We start from the raw sequence: 23,793 nt of genomic DNA, 5'->3' as shown, positions 1-23,793 counted from the left end.
GGAGATTGGTTCCTTACAGGAAGACTTCAAAACCTACATACTGGACTTCTGAAGAGACATAACAGAAGTAAGTGCATGTGTCAATGACCTTAAACACATAATGGAATTCCGTACGGAAGACCAAGAAACGCTAATGTGACAGGTGATAGCCCTTGAGGACCAACAAGTGGAGATTCAGGCCAAGCAAGAAGAGCTTGAAAATCGCAGTTGCAGAAATAACATTTGCATCTGTGGCATCCTGTGGGGCCCTGAGAAGAACAGTAGCTTGGCCATCACAAGAGACTTATTCTATGCGATTTGAGGAGGGGAAGAGAACTGAACACTGATTTTGTGCTTTGCCCACGGTGTTTCTGCCATGGCTGGCAGACCCAATGTCGCCCCAGGCATTCTAACTAGAGTACATTTTTTTCGGGAAATGAGGCAATATTGAGAACAGGTCTGAGCAGAGCTGACCTGGTCTCCAGAGGTCATGCCCTGCAAATCTTTCAGGACCTCTCACCAGCAACTTATGAGAAAACTGAGAGACTTCAGACTGGTAACACAGAAACTCCAGGAGATGTCTATCAAGTATCAATGGTCTCACCCCTTCAGTCTGCTTTTCCAGTTACATGGCAAAGACCATCATGTCCATAATCTGTCTGAAGCAAAACACATTCTGGGCCTGCCGGAGGGCTCTCGATAGGAAGTCCCACCTAGAGCCCTCGGAGGAGGGAGAACGATGGCGCCTGACTTGGCCCACGGTTGGGAAGGAGTAGCTGAGACTGCCAATGTAAGGAAAAGGCCCTGTGCGAAGCAAAAAATGACCTTATCTCTCGCCTTCAGAATATGATACAGGAATTGGCTCGGCAACCATTGCTTTAACAGTGAGGCGTCTCGACTCCACACTTGCCGACTGGAGTGCTGCATTACATTGTTATTCCACTTATATGTTTTTTCTCCCTTTGCAGCAGGTCCTGCGGCCTCAAAACCAGACTTTCATGTGCCATTCGCTGTGGTATGTTAGATTGCTGTTGCATAGCCCTGCTAGATCTTTACTATGATTCAACTGTTTTTGATTACTAGTTCAGCCTCCCCCCCCCCCCCCCCCACTTAGCAGGGAGCTCTTCCCACCGACTCGACCCCCTCGGCGAACCTCAAGGACGCTCTCCTCTGTCTGAAGACTGAGCGCCCCACCATGTTGGGTACTGTTGACCCTCTTTTTCTTTTCTGGGTTCTATTTTGGTTTTCCCAGTGCACACCCCAGATTTTTGACGGAGGGACTTCTCTTGAGCGGGCTCCATGTACTATAGTCTGACCTGTCAGTGGTTGTTGGACAACTTCCAACCTGATATTAATGTGCTCTGTTTTGCCTTAACCTGAGAGACTAAAACATAGTGACTCTGCCAACGATGCACCTCCTTTCACTAAATGTGAAGGAGCTTCATTAATTAATTAGGGATTACTTTGAACTTAACACCTTACCCACCACCCATCCACATATGCTGTAGGGTGGATTCAAGGCAACAATTTGAGGGGTTATCACATCCATTGCCATAGCCCGTTTCCGCGAAGCTTGCCTTTTAGGAACCAAACTTTCGGACAAAATTAAGATCCTTGAGGATATGGATAAGCAGGCACTCTACCTGCACACCAAACAACAACTTGCAATGCTGCTGGGGCAATTTCACATGCACAAGATTAATAAAGTGGGACGCTCTCTCTTAGCCCTCCAACAACAATACTTTGACTGTGGAGATAAGGTGGGCTCCCTGCTGGCTTGTCACCTACAACACCAATACGCCTGCTCACACATTGCCAAAATCCACACCGCGTGCACTGGCTAAGCAGTTAGAGAATCCGAGAAGTAGAAGGCCTTTTGCGATTACTACTGTGCCCTTTTGCGATTACTACTGTGCCCTTTGTGCTAGTGGGGGGAAGACCCAGTAGCTATTCAGGCTTACCCTGAGGGATTACCCGTGGTCGCCCTTAGACCCCCAACACGAGAATTGGAAGCACCTTTTACAATGTCTGAACTCAAAAAGCCTTTTGGGGAGTGCCAGTGGGGAAGACCATGCGCCCTAAGGGCCTTCCAGTTACCTTTCATAACTTCTTCTTCCCCTCTCTGAAAGAACTACTCCCGCCAGTGGTTCCCAACCTGTGGGCCGGGGACCACTGGGGGTCTGCGAAGCCTCCTCAGGGGGTCCGCGGCTGCTTAAAAAATTTAATAATATTAGGTCCCAGCTATCAGTAATGACTCCTTGGGGGTCCCCGTGTTCCAATAATGATTCAGTGGGGGTCCCCGGGCTCCAGTACTGATAAAATGGGGGTCCACAAATGTCAAAAGGTTGGGAACCACTGACTTACGCTATTCAGCACTTTCACCCACTCGACTGGTTTAACGCCTACAATGTCAGCAGTAGAAATCTCTCATGCTTAAATCTGGCAAGGACGCCTCCCAGTGCTCTTCTTATAGGCCAATAGCTCTCTAGAAAACTAGCATCAAAATATACACTAACATGCTAGACAACTGTTTAGAGACTCTTCTCCCAGGTCTGATCGACTCTGATCAGGTCAGCTTCATACGTCACTGACAAGGCTTGATAATACTAGGCATCAGGCACACCTGATAGAAAAGGCCCATATGCATAACATCCCTCCCTTCTCTTGTCTCTCAATGCGGAAAAGGCTTTCAACGGGGTCATTTGGGATTTCGTAAATGCTGTCCTCATAAAAACTGTTAGAACCTGTCATGATTAGCAAAATCATGGCTTCTTACACTGCTTTGATCACCGTCAGAGTAAATGGCCATACAACTGCTTCCCCTCCAGTGAGGAACTTGTAAGGGGTTCCCCTCCAACCTCTTTTTGCCTTAGTGGTTGAACCTCTAGCAATTCGCCTTCTTCAGGCCTCTAACATCTCTGGCATCCCATTTGAAGAACGAGATCACAAACCTTTGCTTTGTGAAGACGACCTCCCGTTGACTCTTACTAACCCCGAGGCGATTCTACTGACAGTTGCAGAGGCACTGCAAGAATTTGAACTTGTCTCTGGGTACAAAATTAGCATGTCCAAATCGCAAGCACTTAATCTCACTATATCTTCCCAACACGTAACCCTGCAGGGTCTAGTCCCGTTCCAGTGGGCCACAAAGTATATTCGATATCTTGGGCTGAATATTACCAACACCCTACAGATCTGGACTCATGCTAATTGGCCTCATCATCGCAAGGCTATTTTAAAAGATCTGAACAGGTGGAAAGCGTTACATATCTCATGATTAGGTCGAACCATTGTGATTAAAATGATCATCCTATCCCGCATACTCTTTGTTACAAGCACTCCCGACCTCCATCCCAACAGAGGTTATCTGTATGTTGCGCGTGCCTTCATATGGAAGGGGAAACGACCACACATTTCCAATAATATACTCATGCTGCCCAGAAATTACTACCATGTTGGCCCCCTAGGATTTACCTCTGAATGGGTGGTCATAGAGAGCGAAAAATATTGATTGCATATGAATCGAGCAGTAGCATGCAGACCTCTGTGGGACTTGGGTTGGTTGCCCAGATCCTCGCCCCGGTAGTGCATATCTGGCAACACCCACTAGAATGGTTGTGGCGGTCCGGGATAGAATCGCGCTAGCGTATGGCCTCACCTAGTTTCCCTCGCCAAATACCCCCCTTGCACACAATCCACACCGGGATTACTCTCAGCATGGGAGAAGGCAGGGTGTAGGACGCTGCAGGATCTATTCCAGGGTCCACAAATTAAATAATTTGAATAATGTAAAACAGAATTCAACATCCCTGACAAACTTAGACATCAATACTTTCAGGTACGTCCCTGGGCACTTCACCCCTCTAATGCGGAGGGTGGGGGGCGACTCGCACATTCACACCTTCAGAGTCTCTGGTAGTGGTGCCAAAGGGCTGGTCTCCAAGACCCATAGTGTTCTCCAACAGTCTTGTTAGCATTCAAGACACCCATATCAGACAAAGTGGGAACTAGAAAGAGATACAGAAATCACGCAGGAACAGTGGGAACTTCTGTGGCTGGAGATTCCGAAGCCAAACCGCAGCGTCTTACACCAGGAATCGGCCTACAAGCTGATGCTCCAGTGGTACTAAACCCCATTTCTCCTTCACTTAATGTTTCAATCAGCCTTTACTACCTGGTCTCAGGAGAGTACCTTCAAACACATTTGGTGGTCATGTTCACAACTCAAACTTTTCTGGAAAAAGGTATTAAGTCACATTAGGAACACAGTGGGGTTCCCCATGCTGGCAGCTTACCTCGCAATTATTCTGGGTTTACGCCCGCACATGCTAAACACACTAACACACGCAGACTGGTATGTAATCCGTCATAACAGGTGCTGCCAAAAAACTGATTGCTCTAGCCTGGAACTCCCTCTCCTATTGCTTACTGGTTTACTAGTCTTTGGCAAACAATGATAATGGAGCACCTATTGCACAAGCTCTCCCTCACGGATAAGAAATTCCTGGGACTTTGGAAATCCCTCCTGGATTGTTTTTCGAGATTGGAGTGTCTTTGCTTCCAGCCGCCTAAGCTTCCCGCTCTGCACCTTTTTACATTATCTGTCAGGGCTTCCAACCCTTTTTTTTTTTTTTCTTTTTTTTTTTGCTTTTCGCCTACTGCTCCTGCTCTGACATCGGAGGTCTTCAGTTTACCCCTGATGCCCCTGCAGGGTGACCCTCTCCCTATGGGTCCTGGACTCAGGAAATTGACCTTGTCCCTAATGCCGTAACGGTTGACACTAAAGTCATCCCTCTAGCTTTAGCAACATCACATCCCGCTCCTCCTCCCCCTCCTCGTTTTCTGTTGGGTCGTTTGTGGTTTCATTATTCTATGACAATAGTGCCATGGAGCTTCAGAATACTGAGAAAATGGTCACGTTTGCTTACACATATCCTGCCTACCACGGGCCTATGGGTCAACAACACCTACACTTAAATGTTGCTGTCCCCAGGTGCCCCAAATGGGGACACTAGGTTTTGATATACTGTGCTAATAAGCTTGATGTTTGATGAGACTTCCATGTGCCTTCCTAAGCCTTGTCTTACAAGACATAGCTAGATCGCTTTGATTTTATGCTTTTGATCTTTTTCTAGTCCCCATGTCTCGTGCTGCACTCCAGATGTGTGAGCTTCTTATACAAAATCGGTCATAGACTTGTGTTTTGTTTTTGATTGATCACAATTGTTCTTAATGCATCCAAAACTGAAATAAACAGATTTTGAGTTGAAAAAAGTGATCCCTGGCACATAGTGCTAAGATCTCGACTAGACTGGAAAGAAGACAGGACTGCTCTGCTGCTATCTGGCTAACGCAAAGAGCGGCAGTACCAAAGACTTGACTGCACACCTGCTGCCCCCGAGGGACCAGGAAAGAGGACTGTCCCTGCTGTACCTCTCTGTGTATAAGAGCTCCACTAGTGCCAGGATTGAAGTGACTCCAAGGACTATTTGGCTAGCCCCCTGTTCAGCCCAGGGATATAATTGTTGAAGGAAGCCTGTGCTCATGAGAGCCCAACTGCCAAGGAACGCATGCCCACTGCTGGACGAGGCAGTGCCTGCTAGGACACAGTCCTGACCTCCATCAGATGCTCCCAAGTCCGTTGGATCTGTGACCTAAGTCCGAGTGAACCCTGCTCCAGTAGAAGTTTTATCTGTAAAAAAAACACTGAGGCAGCTGTAACCAGGAGACCATTTAACCATATCAAACACTGAACTAAGATCCAAAAAGATCAAGTGTCCGGATCTCTGCTTGTGGTCACTGTATATTTGTTAATTATTAAGTGCAAGGTTAAACATTGGTGAACAGTCCCTAGATCAAGTCTAAAACCATATTGAACATCTGAATAATATGATAATCTTTGGCTTTTGTCATCAACCTGCTCAAAACTATCCGCCCTGTAATTTTAACAACAGAATCTATTAATGAAATAGGTTAAAGCAATCCGCTTCTCTCGTAGGGGATTTCCATGTATAGTCATAAGCACTGAATAGTTCTGCGCGCCTGCGGGGACCCCGGAGCACTGTTGTGTAGTATATTCTTAAGTGCAATCATCAGCTCCTTGACAAAAAAGGTCTGTGAAAAACACTTAAGAATAACAATGTGCAGCCCATGTGAACAGCTACACAGGCCAAATTGTTAGAAGAAAAAACAGTTGTAGTGTAAATTCACGTTTAAACCTCTATTTATTCTATAAATACATAAATAAATACATTCTCATATTTTATTTACACCTCTCATGAGAATAAAACAATGTAGGGCAGTGTAGCCCATAGGCTGCCATTATACAGAATGAAAATAGAGCTGTGCCTTTAAGAAAGTAAAGTCTTCCTGTTTCCCATCATGCACAGCAAAAGGCAGTTGCCTCAGTTCTTTTTTCCGGCTCCTGCTGACAGGACCCTGAAGCATTGAGCTCTACCTCACAAAGCTTTTGTGACAGAAATTCATTGAAATATCTTCTGAATTTCATTTTCACTCGACGTTTTTACCTTTGAGTGATCATTTTCTACTGATTTCTGTTAAATTCTGACAGAATTTTGAGGTTTTTCTAGTTAGAAATGCCTTCACTTTTTGATAAATGTCCTTCTTGTGGAAGAAAGAAGGCTAAAACAGATCCACATAGGGTCTGTATAATTTGTCTTCCATCCAGCCACAAACCGGAGTCGTGTGACATTTGTAAAACCTTCTCTAGAAGAACCCTTTGTGATAGAGAGAAGACCCGACTTCAGGCGAGAGAGGACAGGAGAAAAAGTGGCCATTCCACTACAGAGCGAGGAGAAGGTGAGACTTCTACCAGGGCTCAACCTGTTTCCTCCATGACTCCTTCCAGACCTGCTGAAAAACGACATAGATCTCCGACGACGTCGAGAGCGTCGACGTCGAAGCAGGGAACGGCGCCAACATGTTCGCCGTCGAGGAGTGCTTCGCCGGCGAGAAAAAGACATCGTTCGCCGTCGACAGCTATTTCGCCGTCGAGGCGGCGAAGACACCCGACGTCGAGAGGATCTGGGTCGCCGTCGACACGGCGAACACAGTCCACGCCAAGGAGATCCGAGTCGGGCTCGCCGTCGACACGGCGAGGGAGATCGCCGTCGAGAGAGAGTGTTCGCCGTCGGAGGCGTTCACCATCACGGCACCGACGTCGAGGTTCGTCGTCGAGAGGTTCTCAGCGGCGAGACGAGTCGACGTCTAGAGGCACTCGCCGTCACCGCAGTTCGACGTCGAGGAGTGCTTCGACGTCGAGAAGACCATCTAAGAGGCCTAGAAGGGTTTATACAACCTCGGAATCCTCGGCCTCGCTTATCCTACTTCCAGCATCGCCACAGCTCTCGCAAAGGCAGTCGCAGTTACCACAGACGCCGGTAACACCTATGGCTCCTCTTCCGGCGCCTCCTCCAGAGCCTGTTCCGAGGACTCCAACGCGATCTGCAGGGCGTTCTGGTTATTCCTCGAGGCGTACATCTACCTCTAGGCACCGTCGTCAGGAGTCACATCATGGACATTCTTCATCGTCCACACGGGACTACTCTCCAACCTTATCGGACTCACCGTCCCCAAGAGTGTCTCCCATAGATGATGTCAACACATTTCAGGAGGTCTTAGTGAGAGGGGCAACCAAGCTGAATATCCCGCTAGCAGCTCCGGCCCCATCGACATCAGTGATCTTTGAGACCTTGCATCAAAGGACATCTTCACGACCTTTACTTCCACTGGTTCCGGGTCTTATTGAGCCAGCAATGGACATTTTTCTCACGCCGGCTACAACAAAGTCTGCTCCTTCCAGACTCATTAAAAAGTACCGTCCACCAGAGCAAGATCCTCTATTCTTGTGGTCGGACCCAGTACCAGACTCGGTAGTTATAGTGGCAGCGAAGAAATCGCATTCGAAGTCACCGTCTTCCTCTGCTCCTCCAGACAAAGAGAGCAGAAAGATCGATGCTGCAGGAAGAAAAGTATGCTCGACGGCATCCATCACCATGAAAGCAGCCAGTGCCACTGCTTTATTAGGGAGATATGATCGATCCCTCTGGGACTCTATACTGCAGTTCGCTTAGCATCTCCCTAGGGACAAAAGGGAAGATTTCCTAGAGGTCGTGAGCGAGGGAGCTATGGTTTCTAACCAGATTATAAGTGCTGCGGCGGATTCTTCAACACTATCCGCACATAACTATGCTCATGGTATAGCGCTCAGGAAACATGCATGGCTGCGGCTTACATCGCTTAAACCCGAAGCACAGCAGAGGATACAGAACCTGCCTTTCTCAGGCTCCACTTTGTTCGGCTCTCATGCCGATGACGAGATGGCCAGAATGAAGTCGGAGCTGGATACCCTGAAAGCGGTAGGCATGGAGCGACCTAAAGAACAGCGAAAAGGATTCCGCCCATATCAAAGAAGACTGTTCACCCACAGGTATCAGACTCCACATTGGACGTCTTCACGCCCTCAGCAACAGCAGCAGCAACAGCATCAGAGGGGCTTCTCCAGAAGGTCGACAAGGGGTCGTTCAACACCTCAGACCCAGACACCTCGACAGGCTCCCACGTCTAAGACCTGAATCTTTGCTTCCCCCTCCTCCGTTATCCACTCCGGTAGGAAGTATCTCAAATCATCTGGACGAGTGGCAACGCATCACAACAGACGCCTGGGTATTGAATATTGTAAGACATGGTTACGCTCTCAGATTCACCAGTTCTCCACCATCTGTTCCACCCAAAACAGCCAACCACCATCTCGAAGCTCTACAGTTAGAGGTCAATATCCTATTGCAAAAAAGAGCCATAGAACCCGTTCCCATCAGCCAACAAGGGAAGGGGATTTATTCGAGATATTTCCTTGTACCGAAAAAAGACAAACAAGAGTTTCGTCCCATCTTAGATCTGAGGACAGCAAACAAATGGATTTGCGAAGAAAAATTCAGGATGTTAGCTTTACACCAAATTTACCCACATCTACGTCAGGGCGACTGGCTATGTGCGATAGATCTTTGCGACGCTTACTTTCATATCCCAGTAACCAAGAAACATCGAAAATTCCTAAGGTTCACCGTCGGAAAACGCCATTACCAATTTGCAGTTCTACCTTTCGGCCTAAAATCAGCGCCAAGAACTTTTTCCAAATGCATGGCGGTAGTAGCCGCCCACTTGAGGAAACAGCGAATATTCGTCTACCCCTATCTAGACGATTGGCTCATAAAGGCCTCCAGTTGTCTCGAGGCACAGCAACATTTCGAATGGACTCTACAACTGCTGCAAAAACTTGGTCTTCAAGTCAATCTTCTGAAATCTACAGCAACACCTGTTCAGAGGTTGCATTACTTAGGGGCCATTGTAGATACCAGGCTAGGAAAGGTGTTTCCTTCGGAGGAACGACGGTTATCGATTCTCCAAAAGTGCAAACAACTGCAGGAAAGACCTCAAGCCACTGCAAGAATAATAGCTTCTCTACTGGGCTCGATGGCGTCTTGTATCCATCTGGTTCCCAATGCTCGCCTCCATATGAGACCATTGCAGGAAAATCTAGAGGATCAGTGGTGTCAACTGAGGGACGATTGGGAGAACAAAGTCCTTCTTTCTCCTCACACCCTACAATCCCTCAAGTGGTGGTGTTTACCCAGCAATCTCTTGGTGGGGATTCCGTTCCAACAACGGCCTCCATCTCAAACCATCGTAACAGATGCGTCACTGCTCGGATGGGGGGCGCACATGGAACATCTTCGAGTCCAAGGCGAGTGGTCACAGAGAGAGAGTCTCTATCACATCAACCTGCTGGAACTTCGCGCAGTCCACCTTGCGCTCAAAGCCTTCCTTCCCTCTCTGAGAACGGAAACTCTCCTTCTTCAGACAGACAACGTGGCCACTATGTACTACGTGAACAAACAAGGAGGCACCAGGTCCAGAATTTTATCCAGAGAGGCTCAGACAATCTGGCATTGGCTTCTAGCCAGGAACCTGTCGCTAGTGGCAACTCACCTGCCCGGCATCCAGAATGTTCAAGCGGATGCCCTCAGTCGGGTAATGAACGAGAACCACGAATGGGTACTACACGACGACGTCGTTCATTCCATTTTCGCACTCTGGGGTACCCCCTCTACAGACCTATTCGCAACCCCAGAAAACAAAAAATGCCAAAACTTCGCCTCCAGATATTACCATCCAGGGACACTGGGGAATGCCCTGTGGATAAGCTGGTCAGGAGCATTTCTTTACGCCTTTCCACCGCTTCCCCTGATTCCGGCAGTCCTCCAGAAGCTGTCCAATGCTCAGACCAAAATGATCCTAATTGCTCCGGAGTGGCCACGCCAGTGGTGGTTCCCAGACCTTCTTCACCGGTCACTCAAACCACACATCAGGCTACCATATCGTCCGGACCTTCTCACGAAGTTCAGAGGGCAGATATCTCATCCCAACCCCTCATCGTTGAGTTTGGCAGCATGGCTCCTGAGCTAGTCCAATATGGACACTTGAACCTACCTCAGGACTGTATGGAAATTCTGAAGGAAGCAAAGCGCCCTTCCACACGATCAGCCTATGCAAGCAAGTGGAAGAGATTCTGCATTTGGTGTTTACACAACAACATTGACCCGGTTTCCTGTGGAGAACAATCTATCCTGCCATACTTGTTAAGTTTGGCAAAATCGGGCTTACAACTGTCGTCAATAAAAGTTCACTTGGCGGCCATAACGGCATACAGAAAGAGTCCTTCACAAACTTCCTTTTTTCGGATTCCGATTATTAAGGATTTCCTAGAAGGTTTAAAGAAGGTTTTTCCTCCCATTAGAAAGCCTTCTCCTCCATGGGAACTGAACGTTGTCTTATCACGTCTGATGCTGCCGCCATTCGAGCCGATACATAAGGCATCGCTGCAGCATCTCACATGGAAAGCTGCTTTTCTGGTGGTAATCACTTCAGCGCGTAGGGTCAGCGAAATCCAGGCCCTTTGCGCTCAGGAACCCTACACGGTTTTTCATTCTGCGAAAGTGGTAATGAGAACTCATCCAAAATTTTTACCTAAGGTAGTCTCCGACTTCCATGTGAACCAAACAATTTCATTACCGACTTTCTTTCAGAATCCAGCTACTCCTGCTGAGAGAACTCTGCACTCTCTGGATGTAAAGAGAGTCTTGAAATTTTACTTGGACAGGACAAAAAGCTTTCGAAAATCACAACAGCTTTTTATTAACTATGGCCCAATCAGAACAGGTTTGGGCACATCTAAACAATCGTTATCCAGGTGGATTGTTTCATGTATAATGTTATGTTATCAGTTAGCAAACAAATCCCTTGGTGGTAGGCCAAAAGCCCACTCTACTAGAGGGAAAGCAGCTACTGTAGCCTTGATGAGAAATGTCCCTTTGGCAGAAATATGCAAGGCTGCCACTTGGAGGTCGGTCCATACCTTTACTAAGCATTACTGCCTTGATACAGACGCTAGGGCAGATGCTCAGGTTGGACAGGCTTTGCTCAAGAATTTGTTTGCATGATTCATGTTTTTCTCAGTATTCTTATATCTACTCCACCGCGGTTATGGGGATGGGCTTGCTACTCTATTCAGTGCTTATGACTATACATGGAAATCCCCTACGAGAGAAGGAATGGTTTCTTACCTGTAACTCCAGTTCTCTCGTAGGGGTATTTCCATGATAGTCATAAGCAACCCTCCCTCCTCCCCGGTGGAGTTGACATAGAACATGAATATTATGGAGGTTGGTACTCCAACAAATGTTTTGTTTTTCTTCATGTCAGGTTAATAGCCTCCAAAAAAGAACTGAGGCAACTGCCTTTTGCTGTGCATGATGGGAAACAGGAAGACTTTACTTAAAGGCACAGCTCTATTTTCATTCTGTATAATGGCAGCCTATGGGCTACACTGCCCTACATTGTTTTATTCTCATGAGAGGTGTAAATAAAATATGAGAATGTATTTATAGAATAAATAGAGGTTTAAACGTGAATTTACACTACAACTGTTTTTTCTTCTAACAATTTGGCCTGTGTAGCTGTTCACATAGGCTGCACATTGTTATTCTTAAGTGTTTTTCACAGACCTTTTTTGTCAAGGAGCTGATGATTGCACTTAAGAATATACTACACAACAGTGCTCCGGGGTCCCCGCAGGCGCGCGGAACTATTCAGTGCTTATGACTATCGTGGAAATACCCCTACGAGAGAACTGGAGTTACAGGTAAGAAACCATTCCTTATTCTTTACTTCCTGTTTTAAACACTGGCACAATCACAGATTTTGACCAGGAAGAAAGGGAGCCATACCTAACTGCAGTGTTAATGTATATGGTAAGTACAGGAGGCCAAAGTGGAAACCGGTCCAGAGGAACCCCATAGGGGCCCACAGCTTTATTCCTTGGCAACCTGTTAATACCATCCGTAACCTACTCCCACAGGAAAGAAATACTTGACTCACCAGTGGACGAAAGGTGATCACAGGTCTCAGTTTCAGAAAGGTAGCTGCAAAGTGCATAGCCCGAGTATCAGGTAGTGTATGTGAACTTAACGAAGACCCAACTTCTTGTTTAAATTGTTGACGGACGCACACTCACCCACCCACCCAACACGACCGGAGATTACTCTGGATCTGTCGCTTGGGTTCTTTTTTAAGGCCTCAATTGAGTCATTATGGGCCTAGAAAACAAGTGATTTTATAATCTACAAAGCATAATTTATGTAGATTTCCTCGTACTAGTCAGAATGAACTGTACTTTATCATAGATTAACTTGAATGAATTGGTAATAAATCCATCAGCATGACTACCATTAAACGAATGTTTAAATTAATAAAACAGTAATAGAATAAATCAGAATAAGAAACGTATGGCAAAACCTTAGCCCATTTGAGGCTACGACCTTGGTCGTGAGTGGTTTCCACCCAACTAAAAGAATAAATAATAGAAGTTGACTTTAAACCCTACTTGAGTGAGACCATTTAAGGATTATGGTCACTTTGAATATCCTATAAAATCTCGTAATTTTTTGTTAATTGAATCAAAGTGGGTGAAGCAAAAATAGTCAATCACTATGGAATAACCTCTACCAGTAAAGGTTGGAATATCTGGGGTAGACCCAACCTCCGATTTATTTAGAAATGAAAAGTTAAAATATGAATAATAAACGTTCATAATTTCGCCCTGTGGCGCATGATTAAAATATGGTTCAATAAATAATGCAGTCAAAAATCACCTATTAGCAATATTGGAGTATAAACGTTGTCAAAAATGTATCTCTCCAAAACGCCTTTTGGAAAGCAGACATGATCATTAATAAGTTACGAACAATCAGTGTTTAAAAAGTTAATTAACAATCTGCACAATTTGGGAGATAATAAAAATCACAACCAAGTTAGTTGAGCTTGTTTCCACCATCTCTATTTTACAATTTAAATGAATACCAACTAAAATGAGTGGGCCACCCTCCCAAAGTTAGGAGTTGCAGGGACTGAGGGGAAAAAAACATATAAAAAGAAACTAGTACGATCTTCCCAGGCCTCTTAAAGGCAAATAACATTGCATTTCTTTACAGGAAAATACACCAACTTCCATAATCTTTTACCTGCCAAACTAGCTATGTTCCAGCCCAAGAGATCCAATGAATTAGATGGAACTGCATCCAGCAATACTATTTCCAGAAGGTTGCCTGAGTTCAAATTGGAAGATTGAATCCGTCTTATCCAAAGTACTTAAAGATTTAAAAATATTAGAGGCGGTAGGCACATCATATATTGCCACATCCTTTGAACTATGGACTGCAGGGGTCGTATGTGCCTGGTGCTCTTCAAACCCGTTTAGCAAATGTGGGAGGAAAGCCAAGAAGTCCACTTCTACAGGGCTGGTGCACTATTGTTACCAACTGGCATCAGCTCGGAGTTAAATACAAACTTGGAACCATCCAAGGGTCACGGCAAAGTGTTATCTGGAAAATCAACAGTAGCCCCGTCCAAGCCGTGGTCTGGGCAACCAGTCCTAGCTCCTCTAGTGGTGTAATGTTTTCCATAATTGTTCCAACAGCGGAGATAGAAGAAATTGTTTGAAAATGTACATTGGCGCTTCAAATCGCTGTTTGTCACTGCATCAGATAAACCACTAACCATTGGGGGTTCAACTCCCGGGATGGCAGTAGAATGTCTGTGAGCCTTCTTTCTTCCTGCAGGACCTCTTTCTTCAGATGTATCTTCCTAGGTAGAAGAATGTGTTATAAGATGGTGGTGAGGTACCAGTCTTAACCTATGCAGTAGCCAGTGACTGGAAATGTATTCCCACCCAATCCTGTCTACCTTCTCATTCTATGCCCACTTCTTCTTACAGTACTTTTTCACTTTACTGTAAAATTCCCAGAAAACCTAAACCCAAAATGGCTAACCTTGTTTATCTATAAGAGGGTTTCTGCCTAAACCACTCCTACTCCATCCTCTGTCTGTCTGGTCTAAGCCGGTTTTTACCCCCTGGTAGACCTGGAGCCAGAGAACCTAGGACTTGCACTGGGAACGAATGGGATAGGATCAGGCCAGCCCCATTTGGCATTATCTGGTGAAAGAGGTAGTGTCCTTTTTTTTTTTCTGCCAACTGTGCCAGTCCCCGTCCCTCGCGACAAATCCCTGATACGCAACCAGTTATTGACAACACATCTGTCTATCTGGGCCCAGAGGCAAGCAGTTGTCCTCTGGAGAGTATTGTTGTTACTTTCATCCAAGAATGTATATTGGGCTTTGGGAGGGAGATAAGGTGCAAAACTGGATGTAAGACCGTTTTGTCTCCGAAAGTACATTTTATAAAATTACTTTCCACTAAAGTTATCAAAATCTACTTTCAACATGAAATTAACACTAAGTGGAAAATATCTTTGCATCACCTGCTAGCATTTTCCCAAACTAATACGTGAAATAAATACTTCAGGTATATAAATGCCTGTTCATCAATAATCTAGCTGAACCTAGACAGTGAAAAAAGGCTTTGGACATTTAGTCACTGTCCGAGCATGCTGTTTCAAATATGTAGTGTGCCGCTTTAATATATATTAAGCTCCCAGCCTTGTGGGCTGACCGAACATGTTTTCGGAGTGATTGATTTACTTATATTATTGATATATAAATCACGTTGCCCTACATTGCAAATGATGTTCTCCTTTACATCTGCCACTGCGTTTTTTTTTAAATTGCAGCATGCCAGTGGAAAATGGTGTTTGTCGCAGCCATATGTTTTTACACACGTGGGTGGTGTGAATACAGACGGCAACCCCCATGTCATTTTACTTCCTTGCCACTGGTACAATTTGTGCCATTTACCTTGGCCTTACAGGAATATTAAATAGTCCAATTGGACAAAGTCCACTGCGACAGTTCCATTTTTAGAGCTAGAGCATTTGCACTGTGGCACTGAGTAGCACTGTTACAGCGTCGTAATACCAGTAGAAACTGTCTAAAAAAGTGTGAAAAATCTGTGAAGAACACATGGAAAAGGCGCCCCTGGTACAACCCCGGCTTCCAGAGTTCCTTAGTCTGGGTCTTGTTTGATTCATTGGTTGTGTTGATTGTTATTAAATGCTTCATTGATACTTGATCCCTGGATTGCTGGACTTTGCTACAGAGAGTCAATACTTAAAGGAATGTATTTAGCGTTCAGCTTTGGGTTAAACCCCATAACACCAGAAGCAAAGGATATCACTGTAACAAACAAAGCCTGGTAACAGCTTATTTACCAGGGATCTCAAAAATGTTTTCACACCATCTGATCTCGGTAGAAGCGCAAACTTCCAGTGTCGCTTTGGCAAAAATCAGCCTCTGGCCAGGGACCTGTCATAAACAGTGCTGAGTCTTAACAGTTCCATTTCCAGATACAACCACTTATAGCTACCCGTGAGTCCTATATTTAGATGGGATAGATTTTTGAAAGATTATAATTGGAAGACATAAGTGTTACCCTGAGCTGATAATGAGAAGAATCAAAGGTATGCATTTTGCAACAAGATTACGATCTTCTTGCAGGTAAGCAAAATTTTTCTATTTTGGTTTGATATTCCTCATTATAGATACAGACTGTGTGCTTAATTTGCCCTCCATGCTATTGGCCAAGTATGTATTCTAGGTTATGGGCCATTATCATTATTGGTGATTCAATTCAAAAGCTTTTATTCCTGTGCTTATTTAAGTTTAGCATTTCTAATTTAGTGTTCTCACCTACAACCCCTTCTCCACTGCCCAGTAAGAAATTAGTCATTAGTGAGAGAGGGATTCACTCTCTAATAACTGCATTACTACTCTTTTTTTTTTTTTTTTTTTTTTTTTTTTTTGTATCATTTTCTGTGTTCGTGTGGAAATAAATCTTTTCTGACCTGTAATGGCTTCTAGGTTTCCGCGACTGAATGCAGGCTTTCCTGCTAGTCAGTAGGAGACCTGTATTTGGAAGTCATGATATTTGATTTGGAAATTTAAGATGTAAATACAGCCTGCTGTTATCTTTGGATTTTTCTATCTTTGTTTTTTCTTTAACATAGTGTGTGTGTATATACTGTTTAATATTTTGTCAAAACTCATTGTAGCGATGTTGCTGTTGAAATTTGGTATAAAATTACTTTTGTATTTTGAAGGTTGAAAGTACAGATGACGTCAGAGACATTGATATAAGCAGATTTGTACCAAAGGACGTGGATGATATGGGTATTACAGTGGCAAGTCTGGAGAGGTTCTCCACATATGGTCAAACAACTGGCAATGACGGTAATTTCAATTGTTTTCACTATACACATATTTATAAATATATATTTGTATATTTGGAAAATAAACAGGTGAGTGTCCCTGAGGTTGCCTGTCCTTGATGAATGGGTAGAATCAGGGTGCTCAGTTGTCCGAAGGAATTGGAAACCCCTTCCCCATTAGAACATAATTCATAGGAAGTTGAAGAACTAAAGCTGAGTAACTATATCGTGCGTTGTTTTTTGTAGTTCAGATGCACTCATTAAATTAGTAATTTTGAGTACTTTATAGTCCTTGTAGTTGAACGAAATTCCAAAACGCGAACCAAAATGTATACAGAGCAGCTGTAGAGTGGAAAAAGAGTGAAGAAGCACTTTGTCTGGTCAAAGGGGTTAGTAAAGGTCTGTTAGACCAAAGGGGCTAGCAGAAGATTACACACAGAACTACATGCAGCTTATTTCAGAGCAGATGTGCAGCTGGGTGGTACAAAGTCGATTAACCCGAATGTATAGTTCTTTCCATATTCCTTGTAACTCATCTTCTAGAGAAACAGTTTCTGCATGGAGGCTCTTGAAATAGTCAGCTGGTGTAACACCCTGTGGACCAGATAGGGTGCTTTGAAGCCTGCGTGCTCTTAGCCTCGGAGCTATGAAAGGGATTTTTGGCAAAGACTTGCAGTTGTAGGTCATTAGACCACAGATAACATATCAGTTGCACAATAAGGATTATAAAAAGCCGTCACAGAAAGTATGCTGTGCTCATAGCAAAGTGTAACATTAGGTCTGATATAAAGTCTAGTACAAATACAGTGCTCTGTCACCATGACTAGAATACTATTAATCAGCAAGAGCAAATCCAGAATTTTAATATTCTTCTAAGCACTGCTCACTTCACCTGAGTCACAGTCTGGTACTAACGCTAGACTAAAAAATTAAAGTTACAAACTTGGGAATCCCTGGTTTAACTGTTTAATGGAATACATGTTAACTTTTTGAATAAGACCTGAAGAATTTGGCACACATTTTAATCTGATATAGATATATAATAGCCTGTGTTTGTGGCATGTTAGTTGAGCAAGCAGATCACATATATTTTCTATTACTATTCACTCTGCAAATGATTTGTCTTTGAAGATATTCGAGCAGCAAGTCAGACTCCCAAAGCGTTATAAATGGAATCATGTTTCACTGTATCACGGACTGAATGCAACATTACTGTACCACATATGTTAAATCCTTGTCCGACATTGTTCTTATTCAGTTTCTGTATGCAGGTGGTAGAGGAGCAGTAAATTGTTTGGCTTATCATTGTTTTTATTTACTTTGTAAGGAAAAAGGCCTTTGGCATTTGAGAGTTGTAGCAGTTGCCAAAATTAAATGTCTACCAAAGACACAATGCATGTAAGAGGTATATGGATTGTAAGCATGACTGCCTAAAATATTTTTGCCTCTGGTACAGCTCTGAAGTACCAACATGCCCAACCTCCCTTTCAATTTTGAGCGTGTGCACACAGAGAATCAATTGACTTCTGAGACTAAGGACCTATTTTTTGTGTCAACTCCAGGAACCAGGAATGCTACCTGAAATGTTTGATAGGATTGGCACGAAAAGTTCAAGAAAAACTTCAGATCTCAAAATGAAGATCGGTCTTCCAGCTATAGACATTTAATTAAGAAGAGCATTTAGTTGCTGAAATTTGTGATGGGCAGGAGACAGTTGTGGGTATTCACATGAACAGCTTCAGGAAGGCTCTCTAGATTAGGCTGAGGGCATGATCCATTTTGGTTCAGATGGTACTAAAGCTATTCTGTTCAGTATGTCATAACAGAAACAGCAGCTGCCCTCTTTGATCCACTATCTGCATTGTTGCTGTTAGCATGAGCAAGGAGTTATGGCACCTGTTTTTGGGACATTTATGTGATGCTACATCTGCTGACCATTGAAGAAATTGCAGAGTTACCTTCATTCACCTGCTTTGGAGATCATTTGTTTCCAAAGATTGACACTGGCATCTGGGGTGTATGTGCAGAGCTAATGGTTCAACCGCATCATTGGGGTTCCATCTGAAGCAGTGAACAAAATCCTGTTTTTGGTGCGGAGGAGAAGGACAGTCCTGAAAATAAAGTGCCTCCTCAAAACTGCAGAGTGATCCAGTTCTCTGACTGTTCTTGATTTAGGAGGATTGGGTTTTCATTTTTTATGTTGCCAAGCAGTTTCAAGTTATCAAATTAACTGATACATAGTGTGTTGCTGAGGAGGCAGAGGGGGCACAGCTTTCCTTCATGAGTTTCCAGAAACAAATCTGAAATGTTAACATTTATTTACTGCCCATGCTTTGGCTGTTAGAATCGTTCTTTCATGCATCTTAGGTAAATGAGTGATTTCCCAGAATGTGTGTATTAACTAGTTTTTGCAGTTGAACATTATTAATAATCTTGTTTCAAAGCAAAACAGAGAAAGCTTGTGTATTGGTTTTATCCAACTTTGTATAGTTTGTACAACAAAGCTGTGAAAACCTCCACTTATGGCAATTCACAAGCATTGGATAGTAATCTACATCTTTGTACGGTCTGGAAATCTCAGCAGTCTAAAAGGGTGTGGTACATCTTGAAAAGGGAGAATATGTACTGGGACAAGATAGTAGGAAGCTCTGTTTGTAAGAACTAGAATATTTAATTATAACTTGTTTTTTTGTGGTGGAGCAGTGGAGAAATGATTCATGGGTTTGCAGATACATAGATGGTGTCATAGGAAATGCAGTAACTAGAAATGCAAACCAAAGTAAAGAGAGAAGAGACTGAATAGTGTTAAGTATCTTTCATGCCATGTGCGCTATCTTAAGGGTATTTAGATTGACCACTTTGTCATGTTACAGCAGTAATAGAAAAATCTATTTAGCTGGACTAAATGAAAATTATGTAAGATGAATTTAAAGCCAATTTCTTCAGGGTACCCAGAGTAATTTACCAAATCCAAGTAGCCTTTTGCCGGACTCACCCAGGAAACATTTGACATTTCTAATAGTGTGAATTTCAGAGCTCTGCTGAGGACCTGCAGAGCAATGACAGTGTCACTTTCATACAGAAGAGTAGCTGGAGCTATCATTGGTTTTCTCCTATTTCTCCTTGTTCATTTTCTTTTTTTTAATCTAATGGCTGTGCTTGGAATGTCAGTTGCACTCAAGTCATTGATTTGTTTTTTCTTTTCAGAAAATAAGCTAAATGAAGCTTCAGGAGGAGAGATGGAGAATGGGGAGCAAAGTGATTCAGAAGATGGGGATACAAACCAAGAAAATGGTGAAATTGATGCAGTTCCTGTTGATGAAAACCTCTTCACGGGCGAGGATTTGGATGAGCTAGAAGAAGAATTAAACACACTTGATTTAGAGGAATGCTGATCTATAGCAAATCATGTGAATGGAGAATGTCGCCCTACACAAGTAAAAAGAAAATAATTAAGATTGAAATTTTATCCGCCTACAAATCTCAAATCCTAAATGGTTATTTATGGTTTTCAAAGCAACATATAACAGACTTCTAATTATTTCTTGATCTTGTATGTTGTCATGCTGGCATCCAATATGTTTTCCGAATTTTTCATACCTTAAACTGAGAAACATCTTGACAATTGTATGGATTTTACAGCACTGTCATCAAAAATAGGAACTTGGCCTGTTAGAGATGAACACTAGGTGTTACCAAGCACCAACATCAATGACACTTGAAAAACCCGTCACACAGAAACTGCACTTTCAGAACAAAGTGCATTGAATTGACGGCGATTGCCTAAGAGTAGATCACATTTTATGGAACTGCTGCGTATTTCAGTTCATCCTGATTTGTTTTGGGGTGCTTTTAATTTAGACTATTTTGAACTATTGAACAAAGGAATGCTAATCATAAAGGTGCTTGTCTTTCTTAGCACCATATAACTTCAACAATTTAAAAAAAACAAAAAGCTCCCTTTCACGTTTTGCCAACAAAGAGTTGTAAATAAAAACTATCCATTCTACACCAGATGTACTCGTGTTATCTTTAGTCTGTTCTGTGGCACAGAAATGTTATATTGCCTTAATACAGTCAACTAGTTATTTTGATTTATTTTCTACAGTTTTTGAAGACCACATTTGTATCGTGATTTGTCTCAATTATTTCCCAGCTTTAGACCGATTTGTTTATTTAAAAAAAAAAGGTACATTTTAATTCAAGGCTTGGGCACCAATGCGCAATGGTGCTTGTGTAGTTAAGTTGTAATCAAGTATGCAGATACCTCAATGTATTAGTGTAGTAATTTTCACAAAATGTGACTTTAAAATGCTATCAACATTTGTATTGATAGTTAACACTATTCAGTATACATCCTAGTAATTAAGAAAAATATAAAAACGAGCATTTGATTATTCCTAATTGTAATTGTATTGATTTAACACCTGCTACCCCTGACGAGGCGTCAAATTGCTTATTGGCAAGTTGCACGCTGCTCCGGAACCCAAAAAGGTTAGTGGTGGAATAGTATAGGGAAATAAGAGTACAGTATTAGTATCAATATTAGTATAGGGTATTATGAGTGAATTTTACATGTGAGTCTGTTACTTGGATTGAATAGAATAATGGAGGTATGGAGTAAGAATCCAGAACTGTTCATTGGGAGATTATAGTAGTGAGATGAGGTTTGGGATGTATGTAAGGAGAGATGGAGGAGAGAAGAGTCTGTAGATAGGGATTATGGAGATCATAGTATTAAAATGGGGTTTGGAATGAGTCAAAGGTGAGATAAATGAGAGCAAATTTAGTAGGGTTGTTTGGGAGGTTTGGGGTGAGCCAGGAAGGGTAGGGGAGGGAAGAGTCCAGGAAGGGTTATTTTGGAGATCATAGTAGTAAAATGGGTTTTGGATGAGTCAGAGAGTGGGGATAAAAGATAGATTGATAGAGGTATAAGGTGATGATGAGACAGTAAAGATTTTGAGAATATTTTTTCTCTTGTGCAGTAGGACTAAAGTAATAAAACTATAGATACATGATTCCACAGTAATGGAATGTGTAAGGAATATAATATATTGAGACAAAGTATGTTTATACAAATCTACTTTAAAGTGTTACAATATTTGAAGTTAATGTATTTGTGTACTTTTATAACACTATTTTATCTTTCCCTAAAATTTCAATTATGAAATGCTTGTAGATAAATAGTTAAGATAATATTTACCTATTGTGAAAGATCAAATAAAAACACTCAATATTTAATCAAATAACTTATATAGAAACTATGCAATGACATATGAACATGTTAAGCTTAGAATAATATACACATTTATATACATACATACACTTTATGTTCGATGGCATGTGTAGCTGCAGATACACATGCTGTGCACTGTTCTTGCCATCTAGTGTTGGGCTCGGAGTGTTCTAAGTTGTTTTTCTTAGAAGTCTTTTCGAGTCACGGGACCGAGTGACTCCTCCCTTTCGGCTCCATTGCCCATGGGCATCGACTCCATCTTAGATTGTTTTCTTTCCACCATTGGGTTCGGACGTGTTCCTCTTCGCTCCGTAATTCGAATCAGGAAAACTTAGAAAAACATCGCTCTCTTCCAGGGGATCCTCATCAATAGTCATAAACATTGAATATTCCCGCCCTCGTGCGGGGATCCCGGAGCATACATAAAATACACACACATAAAAGTATGAAAAAATGCACGAAAAAAAAAAATATATATATATATATAGCATTTTTAGTAGACAATTTTCATACTAAACTCATATATACGTGTGTATAAAAGCAATGCAGACTATATTAATAAACAGGCTAAAATGCTTTATTGCTATGGAGTTTTTTAAAAAAAAATGTTTATAAACAGACCCTTTCAAAATTACAGTAAAAGAAAAAACTTTCCCAAGCCCCAAAGCTGGGCCCAGTGAAAGAAGCAGTAGCAACATCAGTGAAAAAAGAGAAAAAAACTGCATTGAAAACAATGGAGCATTATTAGCCAATAGGCTGCATGCAGGTTAACACAGGAGAACCATAAAATTCTGGCGCCGTGCCTTTAAGACCCTGAGCACCTCCAGTATCCCACCATGCCTCAGGGGTGAAGGAGAGGTGACATTTGGTTCACAGTTAGGTCAGTTCTTTTTTCCGGCTTCTTCTGAGAGGATCCTGGAGCATTGATCTCTCAGTTTTTCGGAGTTTTTCTCAGAAAAATACTTAAAAACAGTGTTTTTTCTACTTTCACTCGACATTTTACACCTTTGTCTGAGTCAAGAGATTTTTTCCTGACTGAAAAATGCCTTCTCTTTTTGTGAAGTGCCCTTCCTGTGGGAAGAAGGCCCAGTCAGACCCACACTCTCTTTGCATTGTGTTTGCCTCAGAGTCACTGCCCTGACACTTGCAGACACTGCAAGAACATGTCAAAAAGGACTCTGAAGGACAGGGAGAAGATCAGACTTCATGGCCTTCATGAGAGGCAGAAGACATCGTCCTCTTCGCTTCCCAGGCAGCCAGCAAGCCATTCTCAGGAGAGACAGGCTAGATCGACGTCAGAAGGCTTCGTAGAAAGGGTTCGTAGAAAGTACACATTCTTACGTAGGGACGTTTTCTTAGAACACCGGCGTGTTGATTATAAAAACACTTCCTAGTCCTAGTACAGGGAAGAGGGAGATTCCGACCTGGGAACCACAACTAGACGCTGACTGCCCTGTTGCAGATGCTGATCCAGATCACAGGCCTTTGCTCAGGTATGAGGGTTGATGTCCTCCCGGGGAACCTGAAAGGCAAGCTTAGAGCTTAATATGTTGTGCTCAAAATAGAACTTGGAAGAGAGAACGTAATATGGTAGCACTATGATAGCGTTATTCTTATGTTTTACTCTCTTCGTTACTATTTCAATCCGACTGTGTTGTATGGTTCTGGTTATTGCGGCTCATGCAGTTGTTTTATTAAATCAATCTGTAAAACTTAAACTGCCTCTGTCATTTGTATATGAGACCACACTTGGTATGAGAGAACTGGTTGGGATCTGAGTGACCACGACTTCCCTGAGAAGCTCTAAGATGTCATGCGCTCGGCTGCCCAATCATCCCTTCC

The 23,793-nt window shown here is 43.0% G+C and overlaps 1 protein-coding gene across 1 annotated transcript in view; it reads left to right on the top strand.

The window, feature by feature from the left end:
• The window catches only part of ZC3H15 (zinc finger CCCH-type containing 15), a 158,524-nt gene extending 137,800 nt beyond the window's left edge, over window positions 1–20,724 (top strand). Inside the window, exons 9-10 of the mRNA XM_069225774.1 lie at window positions 16,608–16,737; window positions 19,923–20,724. Of these exons, the coding sequence (XP_069081875.1) occupies window positions 16,608–16,737; window positions 19,923–20,110 (318 nt within the window). The 3' untranslated portion in view covers window positions 20,111–20,724. The remainder of the gene's footprint in view (window positions 1–16,607; window positions 16,738–19,922) is intronic.
• Window positions 20,725–23,793: the final 3,069 nt, after the last annotated feature.

This window comes from Pleurodeles waltl, chromosome 3_1 (assembly GCF_031143425.1).
Source record: "Pleurodeles waltl isolate 20211129_DDA chromosome 3_1, aPleWal1.hap1.20221129, whole genome shotgun sequence".
NCBI lineage: Eukaryota > Metazoa > Chordata > Amphibia > Caudata > Salamandridae > Pleurodeles > Pleurodeles waltl.
The sequence above is the reverse complement of the archived record's forward strand: the minus strand, read 5'-3'. Positions and strand labels throughout refer to the sequence as shown.